At 53.5% G+C, this 12,678-nt stretch overlaps 1 protein-coding gene across 2 annotated transcripts; it reads left to right on the top strand.

Annotated features, from left to right (window-relative positions):
• The first annotated feature begins 1,853 nt into the window (after positions 1-1,853).
• Positions 1,854-7,217, top strand: LOC132690973 (free fatty acid receptor 3). Of its 2 annotated transcripts, none has more exons than XM_060652080.3 (2): positions 1,854-2,660; positions 6,177-7,217. In XM_060652080.3, exons 1-2 carry the CDS (start codon positions 1,946-1,948, stop codon positions 7,145-7,147), a joined length of 1,686 nt encoding a protein of 561 aa, XP_060508063.3. In that variant the 5' UTR covers positions 1,854-1,945; the 3' UTR covers positions 7,148-7,217. The 2 variants fall into 2 exon arrangements, with proteins under 2 accessions (XP_060508063.3, XP_078294637.1); XM_078438511.2 differs by lacking the exon at positions 1,854-2,660 and adding an exon at positions 4,832-5,934.
• Positions 7,218-12,678: the final 5,461 nt, after the last annotated feature.

Here is a 12,678-nt window from a genome sequence, read left to right as displayed (position 1 = left end):
GCAAATTCTTCTACACCCCCAGGGAGGTGCTGGACCACATATGTAGGACGTGGACGGGAGGCGTTAGTGACTGAAGTCCGGAAAGGGAATTCGATCATTTCTTTGGAGGCGATTGCCAGGGGGAGGCTCACGCCATCCAGGCCTTAGTGAGTGCCTCCCAGGGTCCCTCCCAGTGCCCCAGAGACAGGCAGTGTGGGGACTGCAGCCCAGCACTTCAGCGCCACCAAATGAGGCTCGTCCCTTGCCTGTCCTCCTCCCCGCTCCTGCCAATGCCAGAAGAAAGGGTCAGAAACTACCGTCATCAAGCCAGAAGGGAGAGGAGAGGGAAAACAGAGAAGCCCTCTCCTCCCAAAATGTGCTCACAGCCTGTGTGGGTCCAGGGAGGGCAGAGGAAACACCTTGAAATGATTACTTCATTTTCCACATATCAGTCCCCAGACACGGTGTGGACCACCAAAGTTTTTATCTACGAGTGAGCCCAAAAGGCTGGGGCCTGCCCACGGCCTCACCCAGGAGGAGAGAAGGCAGCGCCCACAGCGGGTCTGAACAAGCCATGATCTGGTCGTACCCCAACAACCCTGCTCCTTTAAGGGACTAGCTACACACTCCTCACGCTGCCTAGAAAAAGCCCTCATTGCTGTCCCCTTCCTGTGTCTGCATCAGCTGTTTGGACCCTCACCTCTTGGCCTCAGCTCCTGCCTGAGATGCCCCATTAGCTGCTCAGCCAGGCTGCTGGTGCCTCAGGCTAATGGCCCTGCCACCCCGCCCTCCTCTCCCTTCCGGCTCACTGCCCATCCTGGACACCCTCCCTCAGGCCATCGAGGGGGACTCCTGAGCCTCAGAGACATCTGGCAGCACCAAGAGGTGAGTCCCTCTTTCTGTGGCTCCTCTCCCCACAGCGGTTTTTCCCCAGACCCCCCAGTTTACCTGCTTAGGATGCTCCCTGAGGTTGGTCAAGGTCATTCTCTGTGGCACTGATGGGACCCGACTTGCCCTGGCTCTGCCCTGGCGCCCCACCTCACCTGCCCTTTACCACAGCCTTCACCTTACCCAAATCCTGACAACCCCCCCCCCCACTCCACTGTCTGCGGGGCAGGCTCTCCATGGTCCTGGGGGTGTGGGGGGGCAGCTGCTTCTCTTCCCAGGGAATTAGGGGAGAAGGGTGGACTCAGGAGACTTAGTCCTAGGAAAAACACACACACAGTGGGACCCGGCTCTAATTTTCTACCTTTTCTCTCCCCAGTCTCAGAAATCAGGACGCTCTCCCTCCGATGGGACCTGCACGCTTCCATGGTGTTTTAAGAGAGGATACGGTGGGAAGAAAGCAGAGGACTGAGGGCTAGCGGTCCTCGCTCCTCACTCGGGCTCACCTGCTAACTGGAGCCGCTTCTCTCCGTGGGCCTCCCTCATTGAGACAGTTGCTATCTCACAGGACGGCTTCTAATACCCTAGCAGTCTGTGATCCCAGAAGCCCCCGATCCCCCCACCCCTCCACGGGCCTAGCCGAGGCTGGGGAGCGAGTGGAGGTCGGGAGCGTGGAGGCCAGCCCTGGCCCCATGGACCTGCCCCCACAGCTCTCCTTCGCCCTCTACGTGGCCGCCTTTGCACTGGGCTTCCCACTCAACGCCCTGGCCATTGGGGGCGCCGTGTCCCATGCCCGGCTCCGCCTCACCCCCAGCCTCGTCTATGCCCTCCACCTAGGCTGCTCTGACCTCCTGCTGGCAGCCTCTCTGCCCCTGAAGGCGGTGGAGGCCCTGGCCTTGGGCGCCTGGCCTCTGCCGGCCTCGCTCTGTCCTGCCTTTGCCCTGGCCCACTTCGCTCCGCTCTATGCTGGCGGGGGCTTCCTGGCTGCCTTGAGTGTCGGCCGCTACCTGGGGGCTGCCTTCCCCTTGGGGTACCAAGCTGCCCGGAGGCCGCGTTATTCCTGGGGTGTGTGTGTGGCCATATGGGCCCTTGTCCTCTGTCACCTGGGGCTGGTCTTTGGGTTGGAGGCTCCAGGAGGCTGGACGGACAATACCAACAGCTCTCTGGGCGTCAACACGCCAGTGAACGGCTCTCCGGTCTGCCTGGAGGCCTGGGACCCGGCCTCAGCGGGCCCTGCTCGCCTCAGCCTTTCTCTCCTGCTCTTCTTCCTCCCCCTGACCATCACAGCCTTCTGTTACGTGGGCTGCCTCCGGGCACTGGCCCGGTCAGGCCTGAGCCACAGACGGAAGCTGAGGGCGGCCTGGGTGGCCGGCGGGGCTCTGCTCACACTGCTGCTCTGCTTAGGGCCTTACAACGCCTCCAACGTGGCTGCCTTCCTGCACCCCGACACGGGCGGCCGCTGGCGGAAACTGGGGCTCATCACGGGTGCCTGGAGTGTGGTGCTCAACCCGTTGGTGACTGGCTACCTGGGAGGGGGTGCCGGCCGGGCGACAAGTGTGGCGAGAACGAAAGGAGGGACATCCCAGAAGCAGCAGCCGCCGCTGGAGAGAAGGGGCATAGAGCAGGGGAGGCCGGCTGCTCTCGCAGGCCCCTGATGGGGACTGCGCCGAAGGAACTGCAGGGCGGCCTTGCCTGGAAGCACCCTTGGAACCGCTTATGGGAAGAACTGAGCCTGGCCGAAGACCGCATCCCAGTGGAGGGAAGACGGAAGCCAGGGGCCAGGTCACAGGAGGAAGGTAAGCTTGCCTCCGCGTACATCAGCGTGACTCCCCACCTCTGCCTGTCCCTCTTCTCCTCGCGCCCACCTGCCAATGCTACAGAAATTCTCTTCCAGTCTAGAGGAAATGCCACACTGATGGTACGTTCGGGGGGATGCTGTTCCCCAAACATCTCCTAGGAGAGAATATTTTAATTTCTGAACAAGAGGAGAGGCAGGAGGCAAGATACTGACACTGTTATGCCGTTTTGCACTCACAAGAGGGCAGCACTGGAACTGTGAACAGGAAGTTGGTAGGAAAAGACGCCTCCGCAGGGAGAGAAAATGCTAGCCACACCAAGAAGAGTCCATAACAAATAGAGTCCCTGATATGGGACAGTCACCAGGGCGAGTGTTTTACAAGTGTTGTCCCATTTCATACTCACGCAATCCTTTGATTTGGCTACGCAGCTGCCGTACAGATGGGCAGGTTGTTCACTGCACGAGAGTGCCAGGCAGACGGACAAACATTGACTAAAGTCTAGCCTGTGCTGTGCTCACCGATCCATGTGCCCGGCATGGGACTACTTCCATCCAGAGGAAGGAGCACGTTATTCTAATTTGAACAAAGATATCACCCACTCCTCAAGCAGGGCGCCTCGGTGGAGGGCGCTACCGCCTGGAGTGGGGTGCCTTTTCCTAATTTGTACAAAGGCGCTCCTTAAGTTAGCTATGGTCCTGGAGCCAAGTATTATTATCATCTTCATTTTGCAGGATTAAGGAATTTTCCTGAGGCTCTACAGCAAGGAAGGGGTGGACGCGTGATGCGATCCTTCAAGGCAGGACCCCCGAGGGTCAGGGGACATATGAAAGAACTTGAGGTATCAGTGTGAACGCCCATCCTTGTGGTCCACTTTGCAAAGGCAAACAGTGGCACCCTGAACCCGTGAGAGCAGGGAGAGGAGAGTGGTCATGGAGGAGACAAACATCTGGGCACCTGCTCTGATGAGGCAAGATGCAGGAAGCAGACTTGTTCCTCTAAAGGCGATCACGCTGTGAGCATAGCCTGTGCTACAGAACGGGTAGCTACGTGCCTGGCGTGCACGCGCTGGTGTATACAAGCTACCTCTTTTTATGCTTCAGTGTCTACAAGGGCAAGGGATTTCATTTGCTGATCTGCCCCCAGCACCTTAGAAGGGAGCTTGGCACGTAGTAGCAGGTTCTCAGGAAGTGTTTGCCGAACGAATGAATGCTCGCAAGAGCCTTCCAAAGAAAATTTCATTATCTGTTTTACATGAAAACAGACCAGAGAAGTTACCTAACTTGCCCGGGGCTCCGCAGAAGCAAGAAACAAGTTTATTCCCTGCACAGCGGTGACAGCAGAGAATTTCAGTAAAAGCCCGAACTCCTGAGCACAAGCGGCCTCACTGCGCCTTCCCATAAAGCCAGGGACGCTCTCTCCCACCGCTCCGGAGCTCCAGCTGGTGCTGGGCCACTTGTTCCGGAGAATTGCACCTCCTCCATCTGGCGGTGGCATTTAGTTCCTCCCGAGGGTCCACGACGCCCCACGTGATCCGCCCCCCGGCACCCTGGTGACCCCCACCCCGTCAGCCCTAAGCCTTCTAGAGGCCGCACCCAGCAGATTAGCCTGTGCACCCGCCTTTCTGTTTGCCTGAAGGGCCTCCCCAGTGGTTCTCTGCCTCTGTTAGTCCGTACTACCCTCCTACCACTCAATCCCCTTAGACCTCACCACCACCAGACCCACAGCAGCAACATCCTTGTTTTGCTCACCATTTTTAACAACTTACTTGAGATAAAATTTACGTATCATAAAATCCACCCATTTCAAGCGTACACGTCAAGGGTTTTTAGTACACTGACTAAGCCTTGCACCTATCACTAGAATCCAGGTTAGAACACGGTCGTCACCCCGGTAAGAGCCCTCCTGCTCGTTTACAGCGGATTCCACTTCCCCCTACGTCCCCAGGCAACCGGCAATCTACTTTCTACTTTCTGTCTCCATAAAGTCGCCTATCTTGGACAAGTCATATAAACGGAAACATACGATATATGGTCTTTTATGTCTGGCTTGTCTCCCGTGGCATAATGTTTTTGAGCTTCACCCATATTCTGGGCGTTTCGCTCCTTCCTGTTGCCGAAGAGTATTCCATCGCGTGGATACGCCATATGGTGGATCCGTTCGCCAGCTGATGGGCCACCAGGGGATGTTTCTACTTTGGGGCCATTATGAACATTGCTCAAGTAGATACCTATTAGTGGAGCTGGGTTATTTGGTAGATTTATGTGCACTGTTTCAAGAAACCGCTTCCCAAAGGCACCCTACAATTTTATATTTTTACCAGCAAAGTATGAGGACTCTCATTCCTCCACATCCTCCCCGCCACTTGGTATTATCTAATTTTTTGCTTGTGGCCATCCCAGCGGGTACAGAATGGTATCTCATTATGTTCCATAAATATTTGAATGAATACATAAAGAAGAAGTCTCTGAAGCTGGACAGAGCTTCGGTTTGAACCCTGCTGGTGATGCTTAACAGGCTGTAGCAGTGAGTCACCTCCCCACTGTGAGGCGAAGGGCAGGTTGGCGATGCCCTCAGAAGCAGAGTGCCTGCCACGGATTACGTGCCCCCTCAATCATCATTATCATTATTAGTGCTGTTGTTATTCCCATCACCCCAGAGACAAGCCCACACCCATGGCTGCGATGTTGGCAGCTAACATCTGTTAGTACTTACCATAACATGCCCGCTTCCCTTCTCAGCACTCGACAGGCAGTAGCAATGCCTTAATCTAACAAAACCCTACGAAATTGGTACTGTGATTATCCCTGCTTTGCAGACGAGAAAGCAGAGGTCGAGAGTTTGGGTCACTTGCCCCAAATCCCAGAGTTAGTGACGGAGCCGGAATCGCACCCGGGCTCTGGCTCCGGAGCACGGGCCCTCCATCACTGCGTCGTGCTTCCTGCCCTTACAAGGCAAGTTGGATGACCGCCATTCCAGAGAAGCAGATGCAATTCAAGTGGAGCATCAGGGAGGGGAAGATGAGGTCGGCTCGGGGCTGGGTAGAGCATCCCCTCCGAGGCAGCCGGAGAGCACGCCGCGGTGGAATTTGCTCCTCATTTTGCATACTCGCGCGGTGCTCGTGATGGAGCAAAAGGCATCTTTTGTGCGATTGCCCAATGGTGAATGAGGTCATCTGTCTTTATCAGTTCTGCCAGATAAATAGCTAACTATATTTCTCTAGAGGAGCCGGCGAGGTGCTGGGGGAAAAGCAGTTGGGTTCTCAAATAAGCAGGTGAGCACGGGGCTCTGGGGGGTCTGGAGGGGGAGCCTCGGCGCTTGCTTTTCTCGGGGAAGGGACAGGCGACAGGGTATGACCAGGAAGACAGGCAGGCTGACGCTGCTGAGGAAAGCTTCAGGGGGGCAATGAGGGAGTCGGGGCGGTGACAGTGTTCCCTGCCAACGGTCGAAATGCTGTCGGCATGGGGCACCAAGGTCCCCACCCAGACTGCCACCTCCGTCCTCCTCTTTCTCCAGTGGCCATCACCATGGACACCAGCTTGGACCGGTCCTTCTCCCCCGGCAATCACTGGCTCTACTTCTCCGTGTACCTCTTCACCTTCCTCGTGGGGCTCCCCCTCAACCTGGCGGCCCTGGTGATCTTCGTGGGCAAGCTGCGGCGCCGCCCGGTGGCTGTGGACGTGCTCTTGCTCAACCTGACGCTCTCAGACCTGCTCCTGCTGCTCTTCCTGCCCTTCCGCATGGTGGAGGCGGCCAACGGCATGCGCTGGCCCCTGCCCTTCATCTTCTGCCCCCTCTCCGGATCCCTCTTCTTCACCACCCTCTACCTCACCTCCCTCTTCCTGGCAGCTGTGAGCATCGAACGCTTCCTCAGCGTGGCCTACCCGCTGTGGTACAAGGCCCGGCCGAGGCCGGGACAGGCCGGCCTGGTCAGCGGGGCCTGCTGGCTCCTGGCTGCCGCTCACTGCAGCGTGGTCTACGTGATGGAATTCTCCGGGAAGGCCACCAACGGCACCTGCTACCTGGAGTTCCAGAAGGACCAGCTGGCGATTCTCCTGCCCGTCAGGCTGGAGATGGCTGTGGTCCTTTTTGGGGTGCCCCTGCTCATCACCATCTACTGCTACAGCCACCTGGTGTGGGTGCTCAGCAGAGGCACCAACCACCGGCGGCGGAGGAGGGTGGTTGGGCTCGTGGTGGCCACGCTGCTCAACTTCCTCGTCTGCTTTGGGCCCTACAACGTGTCCCACGTCGTGGGCTACATCCAGGGCGAAAGCCCGGCGTGGAGAAGTTACGTGCTGCTCCTCAGCACCTTGAACTCCTGCGTCGACCCGCTTGTCTACTACTTTTCATCCTCTGGGTTTCAGGCTGACTTTCAGGGGCTGCTGAGGAGGCTGACGGGGGCCTGGGGCCCTTGGAGGCAGGAGGACAGCATGCAACTGAAGGACAAGAATGAGGAGGGGGGCAGCCGGGGGAGCTGTCCAACGTAGAGAACAGGAGGGAGACTCCTGGAGGGCTGTGGAGCAGGCTGGGCTGCCGAGGGGCCTGGAGGGGGCTCTTGTAGCTCAAGTCGGGCAGGACCGGGGAGCAGGGGGCTGGGGACTGACGTGACTGAGCACCAGGCTGTGCTCACCCAAGCCCGGCTCTCTTGGTCTCACCCAACTGCCCTCGCTTCCCATCCCTGCCCCCTAGGGATTCAGCCCTGGGAAACAGGAGGAGGGCGGGCACCAGAGAAGCGGGAGCCCCCACAGCCAGCTCCTGGGCTTTCCTTAAGGTGACGGAGGAGGAATCGACAGCAGTGACGAAGGCCTGAGAGATGTGCCAGGCAGTGGAAGAAGCCACCCTTCAGAGCTGTTCCTACCCAGCAGGGTGAGAGTGGGGACACAGGCCAGGCTTCAGGGAGCATCCTGCTCTCACAGAAGGTTCCCATTGTTCAGTAAATTCAGACTTTTAGGGACATTTATGAAAAATCATAGTAGAAAAATTACCAATAAATTTGGTAGCAAGCAGAAGAGAATGGTCTTTCCTTATTCTTTTTGTTGTTGTTGTTGTTGTTGTTGTTGTTGTTGTTTATGATGCATCTGCATCAGGTGGGATTGATGGATGGAAGGATAAAACACCCAGACTCCAGAGGGAAAGGGCTAAACCATAGGATGCCTAGATGTCGGGAGAGGATCCAGGTTGGAGGCATAAAAATACCAGCTCACTTAGGGGAAGGACTTGGCCTGACCCATTATCTTCTTCGATAACCCTGTGGCAGGTACTGTTATTAAATGAGCAAGTGAGAATAACTCACTTTATACACGAGGGAATGGGCCCACGCAGGTGAAGCCTTCTACCTGAGATCCTACAGCCAGTAAGTGACCGAAGCAGGACTGGAGGCTGGAATTAGCCGACTCGGAGTCCCGTGCCCCTCACCCACTCTGCTCTCCTGACTCCAGCTGCGTATCATCCGTATGATGCCATATGGATGATGCCTAGTCTGGCTTCCAGAGCCAGTGAGCCAGTGTGGCCGGGACAAATGTAAACAGGCCACGAGGAAAACTGGAACTACATGCAAAGCAGCTCAGCTCTCTGCGTTGCTAAGTCCTCTTCCCCTATTCTTTATTAGAAACCCACTTGAAAAAATAAATTAGTCAGCACAGTTGACTTCAAAGATAGATGCATACTCTTAGCTATTTTTAGCGAGATGTGACCATTTAGTAAGTTTGCCTTTCTTCCTGAGGAGTGGTGCATGAGAAACAGTCGGTTAGAGCCTCCTCGCCCAGCAAGGCAACCAGAGACACGTGGGCATGTGTTGGCACCCACTTGGCCTTAGTTCAAAAACATTTGTTGTGCACCCACAGTGTGCAGGTGGCTGGGCTGAGAACCGTGTGCAGGTGGCTGGGCTGAGAACGGCAAGGACTTTTAATATTAGCATCTGCTTTCTTGCTGGGGTTAAGGTCGCTGGAGAATGAGGGCTGGCTGTGGGTGAGGGATTGGGTTTCAGGTGGAAGGAGAGAGCCATCATCTCGGTGCAGAGATGAAGGCCTGAGCTGTCTCTCTGACCTGTGACTCATCTTCTGTCCCAAGGAACTCAGTCCCTGGTGGAAGCTAAGAAGTTAATATAAATATGAGTCTACATGGTTCAGAAAGGGAACAAGGGTGACAGGGAGTCCTGCGACTCCAAAACTGGTAACAAGGACCCAACTGGGGACAAAAAGGAGTTGGAAACTCCACATTCTAGAGAAAGCCAAGAACAATAGGAGCCTGACCCTTTCCTCAGGGTTTATCATGAAGAATAAGAGGCAGCTTAGAGGGCTTTGCTGGTTCCAACCATCACCCAGCACTACCCCCTCCCCAGTCTGTATAAGCAAAAGGCTAGGGGTGGGGAGGGTGAAAAGTCATCAGACGCTGGGGCCATTGTCTGGGTGGTGGTGAGGGGACTGCGGTAGTGTTTTCCAGATTTTGCAGAAGCCAAGGGAAAGGGCTGTTCAGGGAAGAATGGAAGGTGTATCCTGGGACTAAAGCAGAGAAACGAGACTGGCAGACAGAGGGCGTGGGAGCACGTGTGTGAGTGATGAGCATCGTGCCCTCTCACCGGTTGGCAGAGCAAGCACGTGGGGGCACCCAAGGGGGAGGTGGAAATTCTGGGGATGCCGGAAGAGGTCAAGCCAGCTTGGATCTCCCAAGACAGCGGTCAGAAGAACACAGTTCTACCTGCAAAAGAGAGCCAGTAATTGGGCACCTGACTCAAAATGGACACCAAAAGCTACTCGATATTTACCTACAGCACTGTTTCTCAAATTTCTTTGTATCTCTGTCCTCTCAAGGAGCCTTTTTGGATATTTTTTCCTATTCAGCACCTTACTCTTCCCTGCCTGTGAAACTTTAATACAACAGACACACTCTATACCTACTCCTGTATGTGCATGGCCCTTTGAAAGCCACAAACCATTGCTTCCTTGGAACTAATTTTCGCCTCTCTGGGGGGCAATGTTGGCCCTGCTGAGAATCCATGAGCTAGAGAACCCATCCCACAGAGTGATAAAGCCTGTCTCACTCAACCGTAGCCCCGTAGCCCCATGAGGTGAAGTTTATTATCCTTCTGGAGCAAAGGAGACCCCATTCCAGAGGAAGCATGGGCGTCTCACAAGAGAAAAGACAGGGCTAGTGTAGAATTTGGGGTAAGGGGACTGTTTAGGTGAAGTTTCAGTGAAGCAGTGCTTGCCAGGCTCTGAGCTAAGCAGGCCTGTATGCAAAGAGGTCAATTTCAGGCCTGGGCTGAGAAGCGGACTCAGGGTCCTGTTCCTTTGGAAAATACGAATAAACGATAAAGGTAGGATTTTTGTCTGAAAACTCTTTGTCTGAAGCTCTGGGGGTTGAAAAGCTTTTGCTGCTCAGATCCTCCTAGCAGCAGAGGGATACTCCATTCTTACTGAAAGGATTTCAAACAGCCAATTTCTGACAGTCTGTGATTTTAGAGAACGAGGTTTCTCAGCAATATAACTTGGCTAGTTAACAAAACAAATTTTTAGGGGCTTCTGGTAGCTCAGTCAGTTAAGTGTCTGACTCTTGATTTCAGCTCAGGTCACGATCTTACGGCTTATGAGTTCGAGCCCTACATTGGGCTCTGTGCTGACAGTGCAAAGCCTGTTTGGGACTCTCTCTTTCTCCCTCTCTCTCTCTCTCTACCCCTCCCTTGCTTGTGCTCTCTCTCTCAAAATAAATAAATAAACTTAAAAAACAAACAAACGGGTTTTTAAAGGTTTACAAAAGGAGCTCATTGATGGCCATGATGGAGGAGGAGATTTTCCCTTTTAGAAGGAAGGGTTCCCCCTTCAGCAAGACCTAGGGCAGCACAACCCAGAAGGGTAGGAGGAAGGGTAGACTTGCCTCATCCCTGCCACAGGTTCCCAGGGCCATGGGTTAAGGCTTAGCTTATAGGACAGAGAGAGGAGGCCAGAAGTTTTAAATCTCCAAGTGTGGCCAGAAACCTACTCACAAAATCATTAAGAAACTGGCAGGGACAGTTCAATACAGGCAGGACAGTTCAATACAAAGCAGTGAGTAGTTCACCTGCTACAGGCTTGTGCCACAACAAGTCAAACTATTTATAAACCAATTCCCCATCAGAGGAGGGCAGAGGGGAAAGCAGGAAGCGGAGAGGAAGCTGGGTATACGGGAAGGCAGGCTGACTTGATGCCTTTTCCTGAGTTAAATACATCACCAGTGACCAGAGTCTTTGGGTATTTTAGCAAGTGACCTCTCAGCCTGTGAATACGCCCAGCAGGGCAAGGGAAGCTGTAATACAAAGCAGGAGAGGTAAATCTGCTTCATGTGGATGCTGGAAGGGGGTGCAAAAAGTAGGCCAGGTCCGGGTTGGGAGGGAGGAATAGATGGGGTGAGCAAGAATCCTGGGATTCTGCAAAATTAGTTGCAACAATCATCCAAAAGCAGGAAGCAGAGTGGCAATAAAAGAAAGAATGTGAAAGAAGCCAGGCTGTAAATTCTGGGAGAGGAGAATTAGAAGTGGGACGCAGAGTTTGCAAAGGAGGAAACAAGTAAAGTGAAATAGTGTGAGAAAGCGCTCAACTCTTTACCTTCCTCTCTCTGATATGACCTCTCTGGTTAAAAAAAAAAAAAAAAAAAAAAAAAAACAAGTTATTACAGGCATCTGTGGCCCCTAAAACTCTGCAAAGTCTTCTGACTTCCTTTTAAAGTCAGTTCTGAAAAAACCATCCAGATGGAGGGAGATCAAGGCACCAAGATGACAGCCTGTGATCTCAGAAGAGGATACTGAGATCACACTCCAGAAAAAGAATGGGATGGAAGAAATGAAGTCGGAGAAAGCTGGTGGTAGTGGGACGGTGCACAGAGCTCACCCCCCCATGGAAGCGTGGAGCGAGGGAAGAGTAAATACTGCAGAAGACAGAATGGGGTATTTTTGGAAGGGAGGTGATTTTAACTGAATTTAGACTCATTTCACCGAATTTAGACAACCAAATCAAGAGTCTCCTGTTGCCGATCCCCCAGCCCCAGGGTCAATTTGTAAATGGCACTGACCACACCATTCTTGTTCCCATTTATTGGTGACTGCTCTCAGGCAGAACACACAATGACCCAATTCTAGCCAGGAAAATTCTAGCTCTCAGGAAGAACACACAATGACCCGATTTTAGCCAGTAAGAGGTCTGCTGGGGGCGGGGGGGGTCTCCGGAAAACCATATTGAAAGAGATAGATGTGTGAAGAGCTACCCTCTCGCTTCCTGGTTTGGAAACTTTTATGTGAGGATGTGATACTTGGAATTGTAGCAGCCATTTGGGGGCCATCATGCCACAAACTTGAGGAAGAATGCTAACAAGCTAAAGGTGGTGGGGGAGAAGGACAAAAAGGCCTTGCTGAATTGGGACCCCCACCTCCACACTCACTGTTAATAAACATTCCTATAGCTGACTCACCATTAGCCAGATAGCCGCTAACTTGCAGCCAAACGCATCTTAACTGTAATGGATAAGCAAGCCTCTGTCTAAGCATCCTATATCCTATATCTTGTCACCACTTGGTGACATCTTCTCTTCCTCCAAATTATTTTATGATGCTGGAATCTCTAAATTCTATTTGCTTTGAAGGAGCTATGAAATCCTAGTGTTTATCTTACCTATTCTAGCTGGTCTCAAAGGAGATTTCTCCAGTCAGTAGCCCTGGCACCAAGATGTCAGGACTCCCCTCATTCGAAGGCTCTCGACAGCTAACAGGCTGGGGCTGTATGGACATATTACAAAATGAAAAACACACCTACTGGATGGGACCCTTTTTGAGGTTGAGGATCATCTGACTGATGGTCTGGGCTGCAAGCTCCTCTCCTTTTATTGATAAAAATTCCCATGCTTGGATGTAAGACCTAAACGTGAGACAGAAAACCATGAAAACCCTAGAGGAGAAAATAGGCAAAAACCTCTTTGACATCAGGTGCAGCAACTTCTTACTAGACAGGTCTCCAGAGGCAAGGGAAACAAAAGCAAAAATGAACTATTGGGA

The sequence above is a fragment of the Panthera onca genome, chromosome E2 (genome assembly GCF_046562875.1).
Source record: "Panthera onca isolate mPanOnc1 chromosome E2, mPanOnc1 haplotype 2, whole genome shotgun sequence".
NCBI lineage: Eukaryota > Metazoa > Chordata > Mammalia > Carnivora > Felidae > Panthera > Panthera onca.
This window is presented reverse-complemented; position numbering and strand designations above follow the sequence as displayed.